We start from the raw sequence: 27,022 nt of genomic DNA, 5'->3' as shown, positions 1-27,022 counted from the left end.
ACATTAACCATTTGTATTTCAAAATCAATGGAGCAGACAAAAAGACTGTTGATCGCAATATTTGTGTTATTGGCCACGATTAGCTATGGCATGGGGACGAATATGAAATTTACAAATTTGCGATGTGAGACGTATAATGCAACTAAGGCGGTTTTTCAAAAATGTTTTTTGAAAGCTTTGGCACGTCACAAGGTCAGCATGAATATCTATTTAAAATTTTATGAATTGCCAATGAACAATATTACGGTGAGTAGATTCTGAAGCGGAGGAAGCAAATTCTTTTGAACAACATTTTTTATGCTCTCTTTCTACCACAGTTGAATGCCCAATTTCTGCACAAGAAAAGTGGCTATAATGGCTTACGTCCCTTTCTCTACAATGACACCATGGATTTTTGTCGTTTTATGAAAAATCCCAAACGTTGGTTATTTTGGCAGATTATTTGGGGTATTATAACACCTTTCACGAATTTGAATCACACTTGTCCACTGGATGTGAGTTGATTGCTACATAATTAGTTGTATGATTAATATTTTTTCCAATTTTAGCATGATGTTATAGTTGATCAATTGATTCTTAATCCAGAACATGTTAATCTAATACCATTTCCTCCCAATGCTTATTTGGTAAAACTAAGATTTTTCACCTACAAAGTTCCATTGTTAGAAATTCGCAGTGATGTTAATATTTACAATTGAGTTGGTCTATTCAGATTTTGGAACAAATTCAGTGTCTATTATTCTATTTTGTTGCATTTCATTTTTAAGAGTTTAGATGGTGCGGTTTGAGTGCTGTTGGCATTTTGTGTAATGCTATGTGTGCACTAACAAACATTCCAATAAATGTGATTTTATGTAAATCTTATTGAGATTCTGTATTCTAAAAAGACTTAAAATATTAAGACAAATCATGAGAATGGTTTATGTAGGACATACAGTGCTGCATAAAAGTATTGACACAGTGCCATGTTGTAAAACCAAAAAATGAAAATAGCGTCGACATTAAGATGAAACCCTGCTTCACTCCCTTATCGATCCCGAAAGGACGGCTCTCTTTTCCATTGAAACGGACTGAAACTTTTGCATACCTATACAGCTCCCTAATTAGCGTAAGGATTTTCCAGGGATGCCCTTATTCAACAGAGTGCCCCACATTGAACTGTGTCGATGAAAAAAAGATTAAAAAATTAAGTTCTGGAGACTTTTCAATGATTATACGCAGAGAGTTAATGTGATCGGCACAAGAACATCCTGACAGCAAACTGGCATGTGCCTTTCTCAAAATGTTGTCAGTTGACTTGCCATCGCTTTATTGATAGCGATCACCCAACAGTTTTTACACAGGGTTAGATCACCGTTCTTTGGGATTGCTACCATGATCCCCATCTTCCATTCCGAGGGGACAGTGTTTGTTTCCCAGGCCTCTCTGATTATTGGGGTGATTGCTTGCGCAATGGGGTGGTTCCATACCGCAACGGTTCAGCAGGTATGTTACTAGGGCCGTCTGATTTGCCGAGATCAGTGTGATCAGAACGGCTTCAATTTGTTGCGACAAAAATCTAAAGTGAAGATCAAAATATCGTTGAACATTAGGAAATTTACCTTGGGAAAAGACACCAGTGAACCGAAGTTAAAGACTCAAAAAGCCTTACAAATAGTAGCGTCTTTAAATTTTTTCATTTTTTTTTAGGTTAAGATGCAAAGTTAACAATTTTTTTATACCCACCACCGAAGGATGGGGGTATATTTATTTTGTCATTCCGCTTGCAACACATCGATATATCCATTTCAGGCCCTATAAAGTATATTTTCTTGATCAGCGTAAAAATCGAAGAAGATCTAGCCACGCTACAGTCTTTAAAAATGGAGATATTGAGCTGAAACTTTGCACAGATTCTTTTTTAGTCGAAGATGGGCTATAGCGGACTATATCTTGACATAGCCCCCGTATAGACCCATCCACCGATTTAGGGTCTTGGGCCCCTAAAAGCTTCATTTATTATCCGATTTTGCTGAAATTTGGGACAGTGAGTTGTGTCACGCCCTTCGACATCTTTCTTCAGTTTGGCTCAGATCGGTGCAGATTTGGATATAGCTGCCATATAGACCGATCTCTTTCCGATATAAACCGGGAGATCGTTTACTGTGGGAGCTATTTCAGGTTATAGACCGATTTGGGCCGTACTTTAACATAGTTGTTGGAAGTCATAGCAGAACACTACATGCTAAATTACAGCCACATCGGATAAAAATAAATTTTTAATTTTTTTTTTTTTATGTTAGGATGCTAAGTTTAAAAAAAGAATTTTTCAAAGAACAATAATTGGACAGTCACCTGGGAAGTATAATAGGAATCAATCCGCGATCCAAATTTGAAATGGATGGTCATAGCTGTCATACAAACCGATCTGGAGTCTTAACTTCTTGAGCCTCTAGAGAGAGGGCGCAATTATTTGGTTGCCCAAAAAGTAATTGCGGATTTTTCATTTAGTCGGCGTCGACAACTTTTTTCACAGCTTGTGACTCTGTAATTGCATTCTTTCTTCTGTCAGTTATCAGCTGTTACTTTTAGCTTGCTTTAGAAAAAAAGTGTAAAAAAAGTATATTTGATTAAAGTTCATTCTAAGTTTAATTAAAAATGCATTTACTTTCTTTTAAAAAATCCGCAATTACTTTTTGGGCAACCCATATTATTCGATTTGAAGTATTTTGTTATGACTTTCATCAACTATGCTAAGAATATTTCAAATTGATCCATAATTTTATATAGCTGCCATATAAGCAGATCTGGGTTCTTGACTTCATGAGCCTCTAGAGGACGCAATTATTATCCGATTTGGCTGAAATTTTACATGAGGTGTTTTGTTATGATTTTCAACAACTGTGCTAAGAATAGTTGAAATCGGTCCATAACCTGATAAAGCTGCTATATAAACCTATCTGGGGTCTTGACTTCTTGAGCGCAATTATTATCCGATTTAGGTGAAATTTTGTACAACGGCTTCTCTTATGACCGATCTCCCGATTTTACCTCTTCAGCCCCTAAAGTGCGCAATTCTTACTAGATTTGGCTGAAATTTTACACAATGATTTCTATTTTGGTCTCCAATATTCAGTTCAATTATGGTCCGAAATGAACCATAACTTGATATTGTTCCCATAACAAAGCAATTCTTTTCGTTTATCCTTTGTTTGCCTAAAAAGAGATACCGTGTCAAGAGCTCGACTAATGCGATCCATGGTGGAGGGTATATAAGATTCGGCGCGGCAGAACTCAGCACGCTTTTACTTGTTTATACTCCACACCACCACTGTGGTACAGGGTATTATAAGTTTGTGCATTTGGTTGCAATGCTAGGAAGAAGAATAGTTAGACCCATTGGTAAGTATACTGATCGACTTAGAATCACTTTCTGATTCAATTTAGCCATGTCCGTCAGTCTCTGAGTCCATGTATTCTTGTAATCAAACTGCAGGTCGTATTTTATGCCCAATCATCATGAAATTTTGTACATATCACTTTTATGGTCCAAGGACGAACGTTATTGATTTTGGTAAAAATCGGTTCAGATTTAGATATAGCTCCCATATATATGCATCGCCCAATTTTCACTTAAATGGCCGTAGTAGCTACAATTTTCAACCGATCTCCACAAAATTTGGCAAGGATTGTTCTGTTACTGATTTTAACATATTTGAAAGATTTCATCAAAATCGGTCCAGATAAAGATATAGCTCCCATATATATGTATCGCCCGATTTGCATTTAAATGGCCGTAGTAGCTACAATTTTCCACCGATCTGCACAAAATTTGGCATGGAATGTTTTGTTACTGATCTTAGCATATATGCGAGATTTAATCAAAAGCAGTTAAAATTTGGATGTAGCACACATATATATTTATTGCCGGATTTCCACTTATATGGCCGTAGCAACAACAATTTTCAAACGATTAAAAGTCGGTTCAGATTTAGATATAGCTCTCATATACATATACATATTTATATATTGCCCAAATTTATAATGGAAGGGTTGGTTTAGGGTATTATATAGTTGGCTCTGCCCGACTTTTGCCTTTCCTTACTGGTTTTTTAATAATTTTTTATTTGGATTTGATCCAATTTTTTATACTTTTTTTTTTTTTTTTTTTTTTATTTAAGGATAATGGTGTACCTCCTCGTAGTTCAAATGCCACCGTTATCATACGCTCTGATCCCATAAATCGTATGCCCATAAAACCTCGTTTCATTCAACAATTGTATAATGGTACCATCAATTTGGATTTCTCTATGGAACCCATACGAATACAACTCGCTGCAGGATCTTATCAACCGGAAGTACGATTTACTTTAAGCGGCAGCGAAATAAGAGGATTTGAAATCACTGATAACAAAAATGGTGAAATTCTTATTCAATGGAATTCCTCAATAGTCAATCAATCCTTTATAATGCAACACAAAAAATGGGAATTGGAATTGCGGGCAGAACACCCACAATTGGCCGAGACGAATGAAGCTAATGTTATAGTGGAATTGGTGGACTTTCAAAGTAAGTTGAAGATAAAATAGAGGGACAATTGGGACTAGCTTATATATTAATAATTCTTCTTATTTCTATTTTTTTTACCAGGTTTCTTCCATTTCATGAGCACCTACTACGAAGGCCTTATAGACACCAATGGCCAATTGGAATTATTCCCCATTATATTCTACCCTCTGATGTACAGGACTGATATTAAATTCTCTTTTTTGGAAAATCCTCAAAATATGTTTAATTTGACCAACAATAATTTCCAAGTTAATATAAATTTTATGCCCAATTTCACTTTGGATGCCTTTGCCAATGATGCCTTCATAAAATTGACTCTAAGAGCCACATGGGAACAATTGTCTGCCATTACGTATGTGGTGATTACATTGCCCAAAAAGGCAGCGGAGAATACACATCCCCAGTCTCAACAGATGTTGCAATTTGAAAAACCTTTATATGTGGGCAATTTTAGTGTGGCCCATGGAGTGGAGTTGGAAACTATGGTTTTGCAAAACCCAATTAAGGGCAACAACAATGCCTCAAATGTAGACGCATTTAAACTCAGCGGAGAAGGAAGTTATTTATTTCGTTTAATGGTGGATCAACTATCGCCACAGAAAAGTCAAGTGCAACTTCAGTTAAATGGAACGGAAGTTGTTAATGAAGCCATGCAATTACAAACGCCCATTCTATTGATATTGGAAGCAAAGCGAGAGAACTTGACAACCTATTGTAGTATTGTTCTTCAAAATCCTTCAAGAGATGTAATCGCTGTAAATAGCACCACAGTTTTTGTGGCTCATTCGCTCATAGGAAAGCTTGACCTTAAAAATGGTAATCAGACATTGGCTGTTGATGCCATTGAAATAAGGCCTATGGATAACCTAAAGGATTATGAGTTTCTACTAAAAGGAGGTAAAATGATATAAGTTTAGAAAAAACATATAGGTTTATATATACCTTTCTTCATTAACTTTATTACAAAAACCTTCATTCATTACCATTACCTTTATTAGTCTTAACCCATTGACATATTCTGAATTTCAAATAGAAGTTCTGAGTTTCATATAAAATATCTGCTTTTCAAATGAAATTTCTGAACTACAAATAAAATTTCTGAATATCACTTGGTATTTTCTGAATTATTGGGTTGCACAAAAAGTAATTGCGGATTTTTCATATAGTCGGCGTGACTCTGCAATTGCATTCTTTCTTCTGTCAGTTATCAGCTGTTACTTTTAGTTTGCTTTAGAAAAAAAGTGTAAAAAAAGTTTATTTGATTAAAGTTCATTCTAAGTTTTATTAAAAATGCATTTACTTTCCTTTAAAAAATCCGCAATTACTTTTTGGGCAACCCAATACATTCGAAAATGGTATAGAAGGAGGTCAAATGAAATAAGTCTAAGTTCTACAATATACATCTAGGTTGATAGATAGCTTTTTTCATCACCTTCATTGTAAGCTTCATTCATAACCACTATCTAAAAAAATCGGTTTCAATCACGAAATTATTTGATTCAATTAATTTTTTAATAATATAAAATTTGTCAATTAAAAAATTTCATATTCAAGTTAAATAAATGATTGAAATTGTTGAAGATTTCAATTAATTTTTAATAGATCCAATTAAAACAAGTAAAAAGTGTTAAGTTCGGCCGTGTTGAACTTTGGATACCCACCACCATGGTAAAATTAACCATCCTCTCTTATAACAACTAAACTACCATGTCAATAGAAATATGCAATTGGGGGCTGGTCTGGGTCATATCTCATTCGGGTGCCGAGAACTCTTACAGTACCCAGCAAACCAACCACCCCCCCCCCCCCCCCCCCCTTCTTCTAAAACTCCTCTAAACAGAGGACTCAATATGGGGCTCAAAGAGCATGAAAGGTATTCGGGAGTAGATTTCAAATCTGGCATACAAAATCAGATCGAAGTATACGCCACCCCTCGAAAACTCCATTAGACCCATTATGACTACATGATACCTGGCTGAACCGATTTTCTTAAAATTTTCATAGATTGTGTACATTTGTCTGGAAGGACACATAGGCTATATAATTTTTAGATAGCGGGTGGAGACGGACCCTCCCCCTTACCCCAAAAACGCCACCCATATCCCAAAGAGGTCCCATGGGCACAATTAGGGTATCAAATGAAAGGAATTGGAGACCAGAAAGCGAATATGGTATTAAAATTTGGGTCTAGTACCCATCGGGTACGCCGTAAAGCACCCCCCAAAACTGAACCTCATTTCCGCTGGGAATAAGAAACGACTTTGATATCTATTTTCAGTGCAAAGTGCCGGTGGCCGCCCCAAAACACCCTCGAAACGGTTCATATTTACCAGCCATGGCAATATGGGGCTCAAATTAAAGGTATTTGAAAGTGCAGCACGAATTAGATATACATATTTGAGTCGAAATGTCTGAGGTGCCATTCCTCCCCTAATGAGAACATTACCACCAGAAATCGAGAAGAGGCAAATTCTCACACATTAATGAGTGCTTTCCGATTCAAGTTTAAACTCAGGGACATTTTTTATAGCCGAGTCCGAACGGCGTCCCGCAGTGCGACTCCTCTTTGGGGAAAATTTTTTAAATGGCCATGCATGGCATGTACCTCGCAAATGTCGCAAATATTAAGAAGAGATAAACACCGCTTTGTCCGATGTTCTCGCCAGGATTCGAACGCGTTCAGCATCATAGGCTACAATGGCACGAATTCGATATCCGCATTCAGGGCGAAGTGTTCCCACCCTAAAAAGATATTAGAGAGTTAAAGAAGGCGCAGCGGAGCGGGCCCGGTTCGGCAAGTCGGGTAATAAATAAAGCTTTTATGGGCTTCAGACCCTTTATCGGGAGATCGGTATATATCTAAATATAGTCCGATCTGAACCATATTTAGGTCAGAGGTTGGGAGGCTCAAAATAACTCACTGTTTTAAATTTCAGCGAAATCGGGTAATAAATAAATCTTTTGGGCTTCAGACCCTTTATCGGAAGATCGGTCTATATTCCGATGTGTTTGCAAACGGAATGACTCGATGAATATACCCCCTATCCTACGGTGGTGGGTATAAAAACATATAATGCAAACTTTTGTATGGATCGGGCCCAAATTGTGGCTTCTACAGCCCTCAAAGACTATATCGGATAGCAGACATATATGGGAGCTATATCTAAATCTGAACCGATGTTTTTCGTCCTTGGAACAAAGTAGTGACTTTTGAAAATTGCAATCAATTCCAGATGTTTACCTCCTGGAACATGAACTTGAGGTGCATTGTTTAGGCAAAAGTCCGTGGGCATTCCTTTAAAAAAAAGTCCCTCGCGGGGCTCTTCAATTACTTTGGGACGTCGAAAAGGGGTACCCAATAGACTTGTTGTTTTTGTCGTAACGGTGTGTTGAGCGCTGAGGAGGCATCGCTTGGCCGATGGAGGACTACAACGGGTGAATTCAGCACTAAGAACCGGCTGCCATGGTATTGCTATGGATTTGTCGAAATGTGAGACGTATGGGTCTTGGAAATCCCCTTCCCTTTATATTGTAGAGGACAAAATAGCCTTTAAATGAATTTACTTAAGCACTTAATTTGAAAATTTGTTAAGATTCAATTAAAAAATTAATTCGATTAAATTAATTAATTTTTTAATTAAATAACAAAATTTTTAATCACAATCGTGATTGAAAACATTTTCAGATTCAATTAAAAGTCTTAATTAAACCAATTAATTTTTAATTGATAATGACAAAAATTTCAATCACGACTGTGGTTGAAAAAAAAAAAATATATTCAATTAAAAATTAATTGAAGCACTTAATGTTTTAATTGAAAATTTCAATCACGATCGTAATTGAAAAAAAATTGATTCAATTACAAAAATGATTGAATCGATTGATTTTTTAATTGAAATTTGCCTAAATTTCAATTATGATCGTAATTGAAAAAAAGCCGGATGCAATTAAATATATGATTGATTTTTCAATAAAATTGGTAATTAAAATTTTTTTTTCATATTTTTTTCTGTGTGGTCTTAACCATTGTATATACATAGAAAATCTTATGGTCCGATTATGAAATCTCAATATGTCTTACCTTTAGTGGTATGGTAAAGAGATGTCTTCAATGTAATTACTCACACAATATACTATATATTTCTTATTGGAGGCTATGTTGCTCAAAGTAGTAATACTATATTTTAGGGTTTCGCAATAATTATGTTTCCTTGTTTTTTTCTTCATTTCCATTTTCATACTCTTCCATTCCTTTTCTAATCCTAGATGAATCTACAAAGTTTGAATTGATTATGAATGTCAATCTATCTTCACTCAATGTAATACTGAAGAATGATCTACCAAATGCTACCATCGAGTCAAATAAAATTTTAATATTGCAAGTTCTGGCAAAATTGAAAGGATCATTGAATATTATGGATACCCTAATGATTTTTGTGAAATTACCCCAAAAAGGTTAGCAGTTGAAAGGATGATCCAGAATTTATTGTTTATTGTTTTATTATGCAAAAAATAATTCTTTTCTAGAATGTCACGCCACCAGTAAACCTACTCCAAATTCTCCCGCATTCCCCAATTCGAACTATGTGTTTACCACATTTACCAACACTACTGGCTCTTTGGGTGTTGTTAGAGCCTATAGCCAAGAAATTGCTTCAATATTTCACTACATACTGGAAGTAGACAATGGTAAGTTATTCAGTTATTATTTCGAGAACCCTATTTCAAAGCATTCCATTTCAGATATTTTAGCTCAAAGGCTTTCGATTGAACCTTTTTCTGGAGAATTAATGTTGTATGGCAGCATTGAAGAAGGAACTTACAATTTTAATGTGACCGCTGAAAATATGGATACCCATGAAACAGCTCATATTCAAGCTGTTCTAAAGGTTAGCCAAAAGGAAGAGTGCAAGCTATTTGAAGGTGTTGCGGTGGAGAAGACTTTGGTCGTGCGTCATATAGCGGAGGAAGTACCACATCATGGTTTCTGGAATATGAAGTTTAACGAAAATTGTTCATTTCGCATAGAGGAAATGTGGCCCAAGGATAAAGGTATGAACTATTTGATTTTATTTCACATCATAAAGGGAACCTTTACATTACGGAACAAATTTGATGTTTCTGTAGTACAACTTCCAACCCATCCTTGTTTCATCGTCCTAGGTTGCAAAATACGCTCTTAATACCCTCAATAAGGGAGAGCTCTCAACATGGTATTTCGGAAAATCGCAAATTATGGGCCTTGGAAATTATCTCCGACCTCCAATAGTAAAATCGAGAGGTCGATGCATATAGCGGGGTCCATAACAAAAGTTGTACTTATGCGTAATAAACCTGACACTCTTTGCTAATTCAACACACTGTTCCAAATTGCATTGGTATCGAATATTTCAAACTACATTCAAATCCGGTAATATGCTGTCAACTTTTGTCCCTTAAAGCCATACAAAAAAATTTTTTACATCTGAAAATATTTGTAGTCGCCACATTATATTTACTAAAAAATTCCGATCGAAAGGGGAATTTTGGCGATATTTGTAAAAAATTTAGGCACACTTTATCTTTAGTTTTTTAATTCAATAACAACTACTAAGATATCTTTATTCGTTTTACATATTTCTTAGCTCTTACCATTCCAAATTTCAAAGAGATATCTCTACCCGTTTTCATACGGCATATTTTTTATTAGAAATTTTTTCGATTTTCTGTGCTTAAGTTCCTCACGCATCTTCAGGTCCATCAGGACCTATAATCCTTTGTCGGGCACTGTTTAATTTTTCCCGCATTTGGGATAAAGACATCCCCACCACATTCAATGGCCTCGGCATGTAGGACCATATCAGGCTTACCCTCAAAATCCATTCCAGCCATTGCCGAACTTTCTACAGGATTTCCAATGGTCCCGGTCTTACCGATTTAAATAGCTGACAAGTGTCCACAAGTTGTTTTCTCCTCGTCGACAATGTCATCAAGGGTATTTGAATATTTTCTTTGCCAACCTCATAGCTGTGTGGAAAATCTGTCTCCATCCCGAAGTTCTGTCATCACCTGCTTGCTCTCGGTGTAGGTCCATTCCTTCCTCCTCACGGATCTTGTTGTGCTAGGATCCTTAAAAAGCATTTTGCACATCCCCATGCTTCACTGTTGCTTTCCAATTCTCCATAAAATGATACCCTGGAACTTCTCTTCGCTATCCTAGTCTCCTTTGTGAACCCATCCAGGGCTTCACGATATTCGTTTCAGCTCTCTGCAGTGTTTTTTTTCTCTTCGTTTTATTAAAAGGACTTTTTTGTTCCTTACTGAATACCTTCAGTCTTGGAGGCCACCGTGGTGCAGAGGTTAGCATGCCCCCCCCTAACGCCAAAGCTCTGGGTTCAAATCCCGGAGTGAACAACATGAAAATTTCGCCTTACTAATGCTGGCTACATTTGTGAGGAATCCTGCGATGTTAAAACTTGTTTACCAAGTGGTGTCTCTATCCAAATGCAAATTTTGCCCATGAACATTCCATTAAGGAACAGGGGCAAACTTCTCACATATCAATGAGTGCAGTCCGATTTAAGTTTTAAGCTCAATGATAAGGGACCTCCTTTTCATAGCCGAGTCCGAATGGAGTGCCGCAGAGCGACACCTCTTTGGAGAGAAGTTTTAGATGGCATAGTACCTCACAATTGTTGCCAGCATTAGGAGAGGAAAACCACTACTGAAAATTTCTTCTGATGGTCTCGCCAGGATTCGAACCCAGGCGTTCAGCGACATAGGTGGATACGCTAATCTCTGCACTACGGTGTCTCTATCCTGGCATGTTAAAACTTTTCTACCCAGTGGTGTCGGACTCAGCATAAAAAAAGTCCCCTTATCACAGAATACCTTTAGTTCCGATGTCAACCATAATTGGTGGGTCTTACGCTGTGGTATCCGTTCTGGACATGCCTGCCGAAAGACTTCGTACAAGCACTCCGTAACAAGTTTCTTTACAGAAGTTAGTTGCAGAACTTGAAGGCCAAGCTTCTGCATGGGACTCTGAACATCTTCCAGTTGACCTATCCCGGATTTCTGGCCTCCTCTTTCCCAATTCGTGCTCCTTCGGGAAATTTATTTTTTATTGGTTTGAAAAGGAACTCTAGGGAGAACATCCAGTTTGAGACTTTAACTGAGTTCGTTAGAAGCATTATATCCATAAATTGTTATGTGATCTGCTACTTACAATAGGAAATCAAAGAAACATAACACTCTCGTAACGTTCGTATGCGTGCCATGCTTACCTTGATCTTGCACCATCTGACCAAGGTGCAGAGCATATCTACTGGGAGGTTGTTTTCTTCATATAGTACTAAACTTTTAGCGCTTTTTAGCACGAGATGGAGTTTGTTCCACAACAGATACATTTATTCTTGATTCGCACATTTCTACGTGTAACCGATGCTTGCACACTAAACGCCTACCAAGAATCGTTAAAGTAGATGAATATATATCCTCATCTTCTATATACAGAGTAGCAAGCCTTTATAGTAATTTTTCCCTTACTGATACTTACTTACTTACTGTACTTTTTACTTATCTCCTTGCGAGTTTACCCCTAGCGGGTTTTTTTTTTCAATAACTTCTTCATTCTATACTTTTTCTTTCAGAATATGCCTACCTCAATGAAACCTCTTTGAAACTGGATATTATGCCTATTGATAGAGAAGATGCCATATTTGAGTCAATGGAAGAAGCTCAAATTCTCATAAAGCTCAAGCTATTATGTGGCAATGAACAAATGTCTCTGAAGACAAACTCTGCCCCAAGGTCCTCCCGTTCCCTGGATTTTATTGATCGTGTTTACATGCAAGATATCATTTATTCACCCGATACCATGTGGTTACATTTGATTATCGATGACATTAACGATAATGCCCCTCAGTTCAAACTTAAATATACCCTGGACTATTTTGGCTATCCTGCTGGCAAAGCAAATGTTGACATATATCCTGAATACCTCATGCAAGTCGAAACTAAAGACCTAGATTTGGGTATAAATGCCAAGATAAGATATAGCATGCGAAATAATGCATACTTTGATATAGAACCTGAAACGGGTAAAATCTATCCCAAGGGTATGGTGCTGCAGGCCCAACAGCAAACTGAATTGATTGTATTGGCTACGGATCGTAATGGCGAAGGTTTGATATCTGGTACAGTGATAATTGTAAAGGGTTTAGCTCCCGATTTCTATAGCCTGATAACACTCAAGGAAAATTCTTCCAAGTCTTTGGAGGAAATAACTCAGGAACTTAGAGAGACTACTGGTTATGCGGTCAAAGTTATTAAGATGTCCTATGTACCCCAAGTTCAGACGAGAAGTTCAAGGAGTGACCAGGCGCAATTGGTTTGTAAAGCTTGGATTTATGCTTTTAGAGATCAACAATTGGTTGAATGCAAGGAGTTGCAAAAGTAAGTATTTTTTCTAATTGTTCCACAACTCATTTTTGTATATAGATTTACAATATCTCATGGCCGTATTGTATTGTCATACTATAAATAGTCGTACGTTGATGTATTCAGTCGACCGAAGAGTATTTTGATTTTTAGAATCCATGTCTCGTATTGAAGGTCAAAATTAAATTCTCTTTTTATACCCTCCACCATAGGATGGGGGTATACTAATTTCGTTATTCCGTTTGTAATTCCTCGAAATATTCGTCTAAGACCCATAAAGTAAATATATTCTTGATCGTAGTGACATTTTAAGTCGAACTAGCCATGTCCGTTCGTCTGCCCGTCCTTCTGTCCGTCCGTCTGTCTGTCGAAAGCAATCTTACTTTCGAACTTTCAAGTCAGCGGCTTGAAATTTTGCACAAATACTTCTTATTAGCGTAGGCCAGATGGGATTGTAAATGGGCCATATCGGTCCATATTTTGATATAGCTGCCATATAAACCGATCATAGATCTTTACTTCTTGAGCCACTAGAGGACGCAATTCTTATTCGATATGCCTGAAATTTTGCACAAGGATTTTTGATATGATTTCCAATAACTGTGCCAAGTATGGTTCAGATCGGTCCATAGTCTGAAAAAGCCGATATATAAACCGATCATGGATCTTGACTTCTTGAGCCGCTAGAGGGCGCAATTATTTTCCAATTTGGTTGAAATTGTATGAGGTGTTCTGTTATTACTTCCAAAAATTATGTCAAATATCGTCTGAATTGGTTCATAACTTGATATAGCTGCCGCATAAACCGATCTTGGATCTTGACTTCTTGAGCCGGTAGAGGGCGCATTTACTTTCCAATTTGGCTGAAATTTTGCATGAGGTGTTCTGTTATAACTTCCAACAATTATGTTAAATATAGTCTGAATCGGTCCATAACCTGATATAGCTGCCACATAAACCGATCTTGACTTCTTGAGCCGCTAGAGGGCGCAATTCTTAACCGTTTTGGCTGAAATTTTGCATGAAGTGTTCTGTTATAATTTCCAACAATTATGTCAAATATAGTCTGAATCGGTCCATAACCTGATATAGCTGTCACATAAACCGATCTCGGATCTTATTCTTAACCGATTTGGCCGAAATTTTGCATGTGGTGTTTCGTTAAAAGTGTGTGAAATATGGTCTGAATCGGTCAATAATCTGATATAGCTGCCACATAAACCGACCTGGGACCTTGACTTCTTAAGCCACTAGAGGGCGTAATTACTATGCGATTTGGATGAAATTTTGTATATCGGTTTCTCTCATGATCTTCTAACTTACGGTCTGAATCGGTCGATAGCCTGATACAGCTACCCAATAAACCGATCTCCCTATTTTACTTCTTGAGCCCCTAGAAGGGCGCAACTCTCATTCGAATTGGCTGAAATTTTACACAATTACTTCTACTATGGTTTCCAAAATTCAATTCAATTATGGTCCGAATCAGACCATAACTTTATTAATCTCCAAATAGCAAAGCAATTCTTTTCTTTTATCCTTTGTTTGCTTCAAAAGAGAAACTGGGAAAAAAGTCGACGAATGTGAACCAATTGTGGAGGGTATATAAGATTCGGCCTGGCCGAACTTAGCACGCTTTTACTTGTTAACTACTTTTTTAATACCCACCACCGAAGGATAGGGGTATATTCAGTTTGTCATTCCATTTGCGACACATCAAAATATCCATTTCCGACCCTCTAAAGTATATATACTCGTATTATGGATCATCATAAAATCTAAGACCATGTCCGTCCTTCCGGCCGTCAGTCTATCTGTTGAAAATGCCGATTTCAGGTCTTAGGCTCAAAAAAGCCACATTTATTATCCGATATTGCTGAAACCTGAGACTCGACTTCTTTCTTCAGTTTGGCCTAGATAGGTCTAAATTTGGATATTGCTGCGACATAGCCCGATCTCTCGATTTAAGGTATTAGGCCCACTAAAAGCGTCTTCATTGTCCGATTTTACTGAAATTTGTGACAGTGAGATGTGTTAGGTCCTTCGTCATCCTTCTTCAATTTGGCCTAGATCGGTCCAGATTTGGATATATGTAGCTGGCATATAGTCCGATCTCTCGATTTAAGGCCTTGGACCCATAAAAGCCACATTTATTACCCGATTCTGCTGAATTTGAGACAGCGAGTTGTGTTAGGTCCCTCGATATCCTTCTTGAAGATGGCCCAGATCTGTCCGGACTTGGATATAGCCTCCATGCAGACCCATCTCTCGATTAAAGGCCTTGGCTCCATAAAAGGCGTATTTATTATCCGATTTCGCTGAAATTTGGGACAGTGAGTTGTAGTTATCTCTTCGACATCTTTCTGCAAATTGTCCCAGATCGTTCCATATTTGGATATAGCTGTCATATACACCGAACTCTCGATTTAAGGTCTTCGGCACATAAAATTCGCATTCATTTTCCGATTACATTGAAATTTGGGACTATGAGTTTCTACAATTTGGACCAGATCAGTTTAAATTTGGATATAGCTGCCATATAGACCGATCACTCGATTTAAGGTTTTGGGCCCATAAAAGGCGCATTTATTGTGCGATTTCGCTGAAATTTGCGACAGTGAGTTGTGTTAGGCCCTTTATTATTTTTCAATTTGGCCTAGATCGGTACAGATTTGGGTTTAGCTGCCATATAGACAGATCACTCGATTTAAGGTTTTGGACCCATAAAAGCCACATTTATTATCCGATTTTGGCACAGTGAGTTGTGTTAGGCCCCAAGGTATGCCTCTTCAATATGGCCGAGATCGGTTTAGATTTGGGTAAAGCTGCCATATTGTAAGGTTTTGAGATCATAACAGCCGCATTTATTGTCCGATTTCGGCGAAATTTGGTACAGTGAGTTATCTTAGGCCCCTTGATGTATTTCTGCAATTTGGCCCAGATCAGTTCAGATTTGGATATGGCTGCCATATGGACCGATCTCTCGAATTATTGTTTTTGACGCATAAAAGGCGCATTTATTGTCCGATTTGTCCGAAATTTGGGACAGTGAGTTGTTTTAGGCTCCTTGACATCTTCTGCAATTGGGCTCAGAACGGTATAGATTGGGATATAGCTGCCATATATTGTAGATCGATCTCTCGATTTATTGTTTTGGACCCATAGAAGACGAATTTATTGTCGGATGTCGGCAAAATTCGGAACAGCGAGTTGTGTTGTGGCCTTCGACATCCTTTTCCAATTTGGCCCAAATCGGTCTAAATTTGAATATAAAGGGTGATTTTTTTGAGGTTAGGATTTTCATGCATTAGTATTTGACAGATCACGTGGGATTTCAGACATGGTGTCAAAGAGAAAGATGCTCAGTATGCTTTGACATTTCATCATGAATAGACTTACTAACGAGCAACGCTTGCAAATCATTGAATTTTATAACCAAAATCAGTGTTCGGTTCGAAATGTGTTCATTCACCGTAACGTTACGTCCAACAGCATCTTTGAAAAAATACGGTCCAATGATTCCACCAGCGTACAAACCACACCAAACAGTGCATTTTTCGGGATGCATGGGCAGTTCTTGAACGGCTTCTGGTTGCTCTTCACTCCAAATGCGGCAATTTTGCTTATTTACGTAGCCATTCAACCAGAAATGAGCCTCATTGCTGAACAAAATTTGTCGATAAAAAAGCGGATTTTCTGCCAACTTTTCTAGGGCCCATTCACTGAAAATGATTTGCAAGCGTTGCTCGTTAGTAAGTCTATTCATGATGAAATGTCAAAGCATACTGAGCATCTTTCTCTTTGACACCATGTCTGAAATCCCACGTGATCTGTCAAATACTAATGCATGAAAATCCTAACCTCAAAAAAATCACCCTTTAGCTACCATATAGACTGATCTCTCGATTTAAGATCTTGGACCCATATAAGCCACATTTATTATCCAATTTTGCTGCAATTTGGCACACTGAGTTGTTTTAAGTCGCATATGGTTCAGATCGGTCTATATTTGGATATAGCTACCAAAAAGACCTATATGGGGGCATAAATTATACTTATATACCCGAGGTGGTGGGTAGTTCGGCCCGTCCAAACTACGATTTTATTCTTGATCCTTTTTTACCCTTCAGAAAATTACTTGATATACGCCCAGTTCCTAGCATTATCAACATCGAATCGTATGAGGAGGCCGCTTTACATGCAGGACTTGCTGGAAATGCTCCTTCCACTACCGGTTACATAGTTGCCGTTGTTATATTGTCAATTGTCAGTGCCACCTCAATTGGTAAGTATAGTTCTTTTATGTTCCAATATCAATACTAATTCGAGATGATTGTTTGCCTTTTATTGTAGCTTTTATAATATGGCGTTTTTACTTCAATGGCGAGTTGCCCTTCAATTGTGGTTCAAGGGATACATACAGCAATGACAATGGACAAAATTGTGGGAACGGCCAGCGTACTACAAAGGAAGGTTCCCGTGAAGGGGCGGATAATCAACATACAAATCGTGTCAAGTTCAGCTCTCTAGTTGAGAATGTCACCATAGGAGATTGTGAGAAGTGAGATTAGTTTAATGAAAATTGGATGTTGTGTACATATGTAATGGAAAGTGAATTTAATGTAAATGTGTATGACCAAATAAAGTTTGGTTTCTGTTTTTATTCAAGTGTTGATATTATTAAGCGAATGCAATGCTCAAAAAGCCATGCCAAATGGTGATATTAGTCCTGGAGAGAAATGCCATTGTGAAGTATCGACATATTCTTACTAGAAATTAGCAAATTAACTCGAAATTCATAATTTGGCTGAGGTGATTCAGTTGAACAATTACGCTCCCATCTGTTTTGTACGCACTTACAAAGAGCCTGATATGAAATGGCATACATATCAGGAATTATTTGTATTGCAACACCTTTTAAATAGGGAATGAATCGAGCGCTATTCATGGATAATGCTATCAGTTTCGTAAGAACTGTGGTCAGAGATAGGAAACGAATTTAATATACACAATTTCAAATATATTTAGGTTGCTGCAATCAATAAGGTAGACCCCATATAAGCCGGTGGTTGATATCGAAACCCCTTTAGGCTACCACAGGTGAGTACTTAGAACTCGATTACGACAGAACAAACTGTTTAATTTTTATCAGACTATAAAGTATGAGTAAATTTAAGTACTCTCGCATTACAAGTACATATGTGCACATTAGGGTGTGTCGGAATATTTGATAGGTGTAAAAGTGAAAGAATTAAATTTTTGAAATAATTATCTGCCTACATTTTGGAATTCTATGAGAGCCGTATGGTTGGAAACAATTTTCAAGCAACTCTCTTCTCTTATCTTATCAATGTTGAACCAACAAAAGCTATTAACAAAGAGGAAAGGGAACATAAACAAAATTTTTTCATATAGATAAGAACATGAGTAAATTGCAATTAAAAAAAAAAAAAAATAAATAAATACTTCAACAAGGGAATAAGGGGAATCAAATGGAAAAGTGAATAAGCAACACATCCGCAAGGTTTTATTATTAGTGAATATTTAAGAATTTTTGATAAATGTCGTATTATAATAAAATTAGAAAGACATTGAATTCCAATTGAATTGTTTAACGAAATCTCAAAAAATTATGATTGATGAACAACAAAAATAATGAGTAAAAGCATGTTAAGCTCCCCACATGGCTCACATTTGTATAGTTCTTTGCATGGTTTCTCTGTACCTAAAGATAGTGGAAGGTAAAAACAATTCCATGTATTTAATATTCAAGGATAAGAATTGCTTCCTGTAAGTGCCAAAAAAGTTAAAATCATGAGATCGCTAGTTATGGGACCTACTCAGGTTTGGTCCAATTCAGGCCAAACGTGGTGTAGAAGATGGAGGTTGGAGCATACATCTATGTGCAAACAAGTAAAAGTTCGGCCATATCGAATCTTTTATACCCTCCATCATGGATCGCATTTGTCAAGTTCTTTAAATGGCTATTTCGAATAGAAAAACACCAGTCATAGAAAAGCAGCCCCTCCAAAAATTCACGCAAATTGAGTAAAAATTGCGCCCTCCAGAGGCTCAAAAAGTCAAACTGGGAGATCGGTTAATATGGCAACTATATTGGATAAGAATTGTGCCCTCTAGAAGCCCAAGAAGTCTAATCGGAAGAACGGCTTATATGGCGGCTATATCAGTATATGGACTGATTTAGACCATACTCAACACAGTTATTGGAAGTAAAAATAAAACACTTCATGTAAAATTTGGACCAAATCGGATAAGAAATGCGCCCTCTAGAGGCTCAAGAAGTGAAAACCCAAGATCGGTTTATATGACAGCTATATCAGGTTATAAACCAATTTGAATCATATTTGGCACAAATGTTGGATATCATAACAAAATACTTCGTGCAAAATTTCATTCAAATCGGCTAGGAATTGCGCCCTCTAGAAGCTCAAGAAGTCAAGTTCCCAGATCGGTTTATACGACCGCGTTATCAGTTTATGGACCGATTTGAACCATACTTGGCATAGTTATTGGATATCACAAGAGGATACTTCGTTCAAAATTTCATTCAAATCGGATAAGAATTGCGTTCTCTAGTCATGAAGTCTCATGAAGACTCAAGATCGGTTTATATGGCAGCTATATCAGGTTATGGACCGATTTTAACCTAACTTAGCACAGTTTTTGGAAGTCATAGCAAAATACGTCGTGTAAAATTTCATTCCAATCGGATAAGAATTGCGCCCTCTAGAGGCTCAAGAAGTTAAGACCCAAGATCGATTTACATGGCAGCTATATCAGGTTATTGACAAATTTGAACCATACTTGGCACAGTTGTTGGATATCATAACAAAACACGTCGTGCAAAATTTCATTCCAATCGGATAAGAATTGCGCCCTATAGTGGGTCAATAAGTCAAGACCCAAGATCGGTTTAAATGCAGCTATATTAAAACATAGACAGATTTGGCCCATTTACAATCCCAACCGACCTACACTAATAAGAAGTATTTGTGCAAAATTTCAAGCGCCAAGCTTTTTTTTCTCCTTCGAAAGTTAGCGTGTTTTCGGACAGACGGACGGACATGGCTGGATCGACTTAAATGTCATGACGATCAAGAATATATATACATTTAATGGGGTCTTGGACGCATATCTCGAGGTGTTACAAACGGAGGCTACCGTAGCGCAGAGGTTAGCATGTCCGCCTATGACGCTGAACGCCTGGGTTCGAATCCTGGCAAGACCATCAGAAAAATTTTTCAGCGGTGGTTTCTCCCTCCTAGCGATGGCAACATTTGTGAGGTACTATGCCATGTTAAACTTCTCTTCAAAGAGATGTTGCACTGCGGCACGCCGTTGGGACTCGGCTATAAATAGGAGTCCCCTTATCATTGAGCTTAAGCTTGAATCGGACTGCACTCATTGATATGTGAGAAGTTTGCCCCTGTTTCTTAGTGGAATGTTCATGGGCAAAATTTGCATTTACAAACGGAATGACGAAATTAGTATACCCACCATCCTATGGTGAAGGGTATGAAAATAAGAACTGCCCCTCTCTAGAGGCACAAGAACTAAAATCGGGAGATCAGCTAATATCGGAACTATATGAGGTTGTGGACCGATTTGGGCCTTCTTGCTATGACTGTTAGAGGTCATAATGGAAAGCATCGTGCGAAATTGAAGTCAAATCAAATATTAATTACTCTCGGTCGGTAGGGACATGAGCCGTTTCGACCAAATGACAAACCCAACCGATCTATTTCAAGAAGTACTTGTTGATATTTTAAGCTGTAAACTTACTTGTTCGAAAGTTGCTGTGCTTCCGACCGATGCACAGTGGGAGACAATAGGTTGTCGGGCGGCTCTTGGCAGGCCTTAAAGTTGGTCAGCTTGGCATTTCGTTGTAATTTTCATCGAAAGTTGTAATTTTCATCGAAAATTTGAATTTTCATCAAAAATTTGAATTCTCATCGAAAATTTGAATTTTTATCGAAAATTTGAATTTTCATCGAAAATTTGAATTTCATCAAAATTTGAATTTTCATCGAAAATTTGAAATTTCATCGAAAATTTGAAATTTCATCGAAAATCTGAATTCTTATCGAAATTTGAATTTTCATCGAAAATTTGAATTTTCATCGAAAATTTGAATTTTCATCGAAAATTTGAATTTTCACCGACAATTTGAATTTTCATAGGAAAATTTTAATTTTCTAGGAAAATTTTAATTTTCATAGGAAAATTTTAATTTTCATAGGAAAATTTGAATTTTCATAGGAAAATTTGAATTTTCATGGGAAATTTTGAATTTTCATAGGAAATTTGAATTTTCATCGAAAATTTGAAATTTTATCGAAAACTATAATTCTCATTAAAAATTTGAATTTTTATCGCAATTTTGAATTTTCATCAAAAATTTTAGTTTTCACGAAATTTTTTATTTTCATCGAATTTGAATTTTCATCGAAAATTGTAATTTCCATCGCAAATATTAATTTTTATCGAAAATTGTAATTTTCATTGAAAATTGTAATTTTCATTGAAAATTGTAATTTTCATTGAAAATTGTAATTTTCATTGAAAATTGTAATTTTCATTGAAAATTGTAATTTTCATTGAAAATTGTAATTTTCATCGAAAGTTGTAATTTTCATCGAAAATTTTAATTTTCATCAAAAATTTGAATTCTCATCGAAAATTTGAATTTTCATCGAAAATTTGAATTTTCATCGAAAATTTGAATTTTCATCGAAAATTTGAATTTTCATCGAAAATTTGAATTTCATCAAAAATTTGAATTTTCATCGAAAATTTGAAATTTCATCGAAAATTTGAAATTTCATCGAAAATTTGAATTCTTATCGAAAATTTGAATTCTTATCGAAATTTCATCGAAAATTTGAATTTTCAACGAAAATTTGAATTTTCAACGAAAATTTGAATTTTCAACGAAAATTTGAATTTTCATCGAAAATTTGAATTTTCATCGAAAATTTGAATTTTCATCGAAAATTTGAATTTTCATCGAAAATTTGAATTTTCATCGAAAATTTGAATTTCCATCGAAAATTCATTTTAATCGAAAATTTGAATTTTCATCGAAAATTTGAATTTTCATCGAAAATTAATTTTTATCGAAAATTTGAATTTGCATCGAAAATTTTAATTTTCATCAAAAATTGTAATTTTCATCGAAAATTGTAATTTTCATCGAAAATTGTAATTTTCATCGAAAATTGTAATTTTCATCGAAAATTGTAATTTTCATCGAAAATTGTAATTTTCATCGAAAATTGTAATTTTCATCGAAAATTGTAATTTTCATCGAAAATTGTAATTTTCATCGAAAATTGTAATTTTCATCGAAAATTGTAATTTTCGTCGAAAATTGTAATTTTCATTGTAATTTTCATCGAAAATTGAATTTTCATCGAAAATTTGAATTTTTTTTATCAAAAATTTGAATTTATATCGAAAATTTTAATTTATATCGAAATTTTGAATTTTCATCGAAAATTTTAGTTTTTATCGAAAATTTTAATTTTTATCGAAAATTTTAATTTTTATTGAAATTTTTAATTTTCATATCTGCCCCATTGTACGACCGCTCGATCTCCCGGTTTGGGATATTAAGGCCATAATGCATTTATTGCACGATTTCGATATAATTAAGTACAGTGAGTTCTGGTAGACTCCTTTCATCGAAAATTTAAATTTTTATTGAAAATTTGAACTGTAATCGGAAATTTTAATTTTCATCTAAAATTTAAATTGTAATCGAAAATTTTAATTTTCATCGAAAATTTGTATTTTAATCGAATATTTGGATTTTCATCGAAAATTTAACATTTCATCAAAATTTAAAAAATTGATGAAAACTCACGATTTCATCATTCCTATTGGGAATGAAACGCACTATTGATGAATAGTGTTATCAGTTTCGTTCAAGTGCGGTCAGAGAATGTAGGAAATTACAAAAAAAAGAATTGAAATTTCAAATCCATCGAGATTACAGAAACTCTTATATAATCCAGTGTTTTTTTATCAAAACCCTAATAGTCTGCCGCAGTTGAATAAATGTATAGAGACGGCATTCAGCCGGGTAAATTCCCAATGCGTGGGTATTTGCCCAATAAATACCTTTTTTGTATATTTATAACATTTCAGATAGCATGGTAACCGAAAACATATCGTAATTTTTTTTATAATTTTTAATTCTTTGTATATAAAACTGACCTTCTTATATCTAAAAATCGGAATTAAGTTATATATAGCCGCCATATAGACCAATCTCCAGACTTTAAGTCTTAAGGCAATAAATCAGATTTCGATGAAATTTGGCACAAGGAGTTCTGGTAGACCCCTACCTTTACCTGCAAATGATGGTCCAGATCGGACCATATTTGTATACACCTGCCCTATTGACCGACCGCCCAATCTCCCGATATGGGTATTAAGGTCATAATCCATTTATTGCACGATTTTGATATAATTTGATAGAGTAAGTTCTGGTAGACTTCTTCCCATTCCTGATCATTGAAAACTCCAATTTTCATAAAAAATTTCGGTTTTTATCGAAAAATCTACTTTCTATCCAAAATTTAAATTTTTATCTAAAATTATATTTCCATTACAAATTTAAATTTTTATCGAAAATTTCAATTTGTTCGAAGATTTCAATTAAAATCAAAAAATTTAATTTCAATCAAATTTTGTAATTTGAATAAAATATTTTCATCGAACATTTATGGCAAATTCTGAATTTTCATATCCAAGAATAATAACACTCGCCGCATTCATAGTTCGATACTTATCTATTGAATTTTCAACAAAGCCGAATACTGTGCACAGTGTTGTTACTTGACTCGAGCGGCAACAGGAAAAGCTAAAGCAAGACCACATTACTTTACAAATAATTTATTGTTAAGAAACAAAAAATAAATATTCTTATAAATCGAATGCATTATTCTCTTTATTAAGCACAGCGCATTGAAAAGGCAGCCATTAATACATGCCACTTAAATGCTGAAATATTAGCAATAACAATATTAACAACAACATCAAAAGCAATTACAAACAACAATTGCATTAACAATTACACCAGCAATAACCACAAGAGTATCGACAACAACAGCGCATCTACAACACCGCCGCCAAAACGGCACAATGGCAGGAGCATCATAATCGACACCGTGCACCGTGTTTTCATATAAGAAACAAAATTTGAATTATGTATTTATATAATGTATTGGGAACATGGGGAGTTGATCGTCTTTTATGGTATTAGTCGTCACCGCCCACGTGGTCCTCTTTAAACTGTCTTCGAATGATGAATGCTGGAAGCATATGTTTGCAATATATTTTATTGAATGACTAACGCCATCTATGTGCGCCATCGTTGTGCATAAAATAGAAGAATTTTTCGATGGCAAAACATACACCCTGACGGTATGCATTGACGGTATGCATTGAGGGGGCTTTTAGCAATGTGCAGACACACTGATCCAATACTTAGACCAGTCCCGGGTAGACCCGGTCCTTAGAGACTGGATAAACTATATGCTAAGGAACAGGTGGATAGATTGTGTGTCCCATGGCATAAATATAAGGGAGAAAGTGGCACAAGGCACGCCACAGGGGGGCATTTTATCGCCACTCCTACGGATGGCCACCATAAATGACTTTTTACAGATACTGACTGAACACGTCTGCGTATAATACTTCTAAGGGGTACGAACGAGCTATGCTGAAGGGCCGAAAGGGTCTTGCATGTGGCATGTGACGGGGCTAGACCCAAGGGCCTCAATGTTAACCCAGAGAAGACTGAAATATGCCTATTTATGAGGAAGACGAAATTGGGCGAATTTGACACCCCACGTTTCCTCAATAAAACTATTTCGATATCTGACAAGGTCAAATACTTAGGAGTGATCTTGGATAGGAAACTTAATTGGAAGTGACACATTCAAGAGCGTACTGAGAAGGCTAACAGATGTTGGACACTATGTCGACGGGCCGTAGGATCGAAGTGGAGCCTGAATCAGGGGTAGTCCACTGGATCTATAGGAGCGTGATTAGACCAATACTTACTTACGCCTCAGTAGTTTGGTAGATTGCTATGGAGAAAGAGCGCAACATAAGCACAATACAACAGGTTCAGGGAACATGTTGTCCTGCCATAGGCAGTTCGATGAGGACCACGCCCACTAGGGCACTGGAAACTATTCTAGATGTCCGACTCATTTACATGCAGATAAAGTGCGAGACATAAGGCGATGGGAGAATGCATTGTGGATGGGAGCACCTAATACCATGGCGGAATAATCGATGCGACGATGGGAAACCTGGAAGGAAGGGAAGAGGTTTCCGATCGGATACCTGAGACGATACTTGAGGTCGAGTGCGAGGCAATGCTGGCAGCGTCACAGTCTTGGATTGACGGAACCCTTGTATTGCCATCTGGAAGATCATGTTACACGGATGGATCAAAGCTAGAGAAAAGTGGGCCTGGGGGTTTATATTGAGAACCCAAGGACTGAGATCTGTTTTAGACTGCCTAACCATAATACGGTCCTGCAGGCGGAGATCCGGGCGATCACGGAATGCGTGAGGTGGTGTGGGGCTAACGCGAGGACGTCAAGTGTGAACTTCTTTACCGACAGGAAAATTGCCGTAAGGGCAATAACAACCAGGACGGCAAGGTCACGCACAGTCTTGCAGTGTAAGAAGAAGACTAACTTCTTCTCTGAGGATGGTACAATCCGCGTCGTTTGGTTGCCGGGCCATAACGGAGTAAGGGCGAATAAAAGGGCAGACTATAAATAATCTTGGTTAACCCGAAGCCTTTCGGGTCGACGCAGTCCGAGTTAAGAGCATGGGCCATATCGGTCCATGTTTTGATATAGCTGCCCTATAAACCGATCTTGGTCTTGACTTCTTGAGCCTCTAGAGGGCGAAATTCTTATCCGATTGGAATGAAGTTTTGCACGACATGTTTCGCTATGACTTTCAAAAACTGTGCTAAATTAGCTTCAAATCGGTTAATAACCTGATATAGGTGCCCTAAAAACCGATCTTGGGTCTTGACTTCTTGAGCCACTAGAGGGCTCAATTCTTATCCGATTTGAATGAATTTTTGCACGAAGTATTTTGGTATGATATTCAACAATTGTGCCAAGTATGGTTTAATCGGTTCATAACCTGAAATAGCTGCCATACAAACCGAAATGGGATCTTGACTTCTTGAGCCTCTAGAGGGCGCAATTCTTATCCGATTTGAATGAATTTTTCCACGAAGTATTTTGATATGATATCCAACAACTGTGCCAAGTATGGTTCAAATTGGTTTATAACCTGATATAGCTGTCATATAAACCGATCTTGGGTCTTGACTTCTTGAGCTTCTAGAGGGCGCAATTCTTATCCGATTTGAATGAATTTTTGCACGAAGTATTTTGGTATGATATCCAACAACGGTTCATAACCTGATATAGCTGCCGTACTAACCGATCTGGTATCTTGACTTCTTGAGCCTCTAGAGGTTGCAATTATTATTCGATCTGCCTGAAATTTTGTACGACGAATTCTCTCATGACCATCAACATACGTGTTTATTATGGCTGAATCGTTCTATAGCCCGGCACAGCTCCCATATAAATCGATCTCTCTATTTTACTTCTTGAGACCCCAAAGGGCGCAATTCTTATTCGAATTGGCTGACATTTTACACAGGTCTCCAACATATAATTTAATTGTGGTCCAAACCGGACCATATCTTGATATCGCTCTAATAGCAGAGCAAATCTTTTCTTTTATCCTTTTTTCGCCTAAGAAGAGATGCCGGGAAAAGAACTCGACAAATGCGATTCATGGTGGAGGGCATATAAGATTCGGCGCGGCCGAACTTAGCACGCTTTTACTTGTTTTGCCTAAGAAGAAATGCCGGGAAAAGAACACGACAAATGCGATTCATGGTGGAGGGTATATAAGATTCGGCCAGGCGGAACGTAGCACGCTTTTACTTGTTTGGTGTATTTCCCTAAATATAAAC

The 27,022-nt window shown here is 36.7% G+C and overlaps 1 protein-coding gene across 1 annotated transcript in view; it reads left to right on the top strand.

Moving 5' to 3' along the window:
• The window catches only part of LOC106090758 (uncharacterized), a 49,482-nt gene extending 31,850 nt beyond the window's left edge, over positions 1 to 17,632 (top strand). The window contains exons 13-23 of the mRNA XM_059369002.1: positions 37 to 246; positions 318 to 494; positions 549 to 680; positions 4,161 to 4,548; positions 4,630 to 5,445; positions 8,815 to 9,003; positions 9,076 to 9,237; positions 9,292 to 9,600; positions 12,180 to 12,984; positions 17,100 to 17,254; positions 17,323 to 17,632. Coding sequence (XP_059224985.1) covers positions 37 to 246; positions 318 to 494; positions 549 to 680; positions 4,161 to 4,548; positions 4,630 to 5,445; positions 8,815 to 9,003; positions 9,076 to 9,237; positions 9,292 to 9,600; positions 12,180 to 12,984; positions 17,100 to 17,254; positions 17,323 to 17,534 — 3,555 coding nt within the window. The 3' untranslated portion in view covers positions 17,535 to 17,632. The remainder of the gene's footprint in view (positions 1 to 36; positions 247 to 317; positions 495 to 548; positions 681 to 4,160; positions 4,549 to 4,629; positions 5,446 to 8,814; positions 9,004 to 9,075; positions 9,238 to 9,291; positions 9,601 to 12,179; positions 12,985 to 17,099; positions 17,255 to 17,322) is intronic.
• The last annotated feature ends 9,390 nt before the right edge of the window (positions 17,633 to 27,022 follow it).

This window comes from Stomoxys calcitrans, chromosome 1 (assembly GCF_963082655.1).
Source record: "Stomoxys calcitrans chromosome 1, idStoCalc2.1, whole genome shotgun sequence".
NCBI lineage: Eukaryota > Metazoa > Arthropoda > Insecta > Diptera > Muscidae > Stomoxys > Stomoxys calcitrans.
The sequence above is the reverse complement of the archived record's forward strand: the minus strand, read 5'-3'. Positions and strand labels throughout refer to the sequence as shown.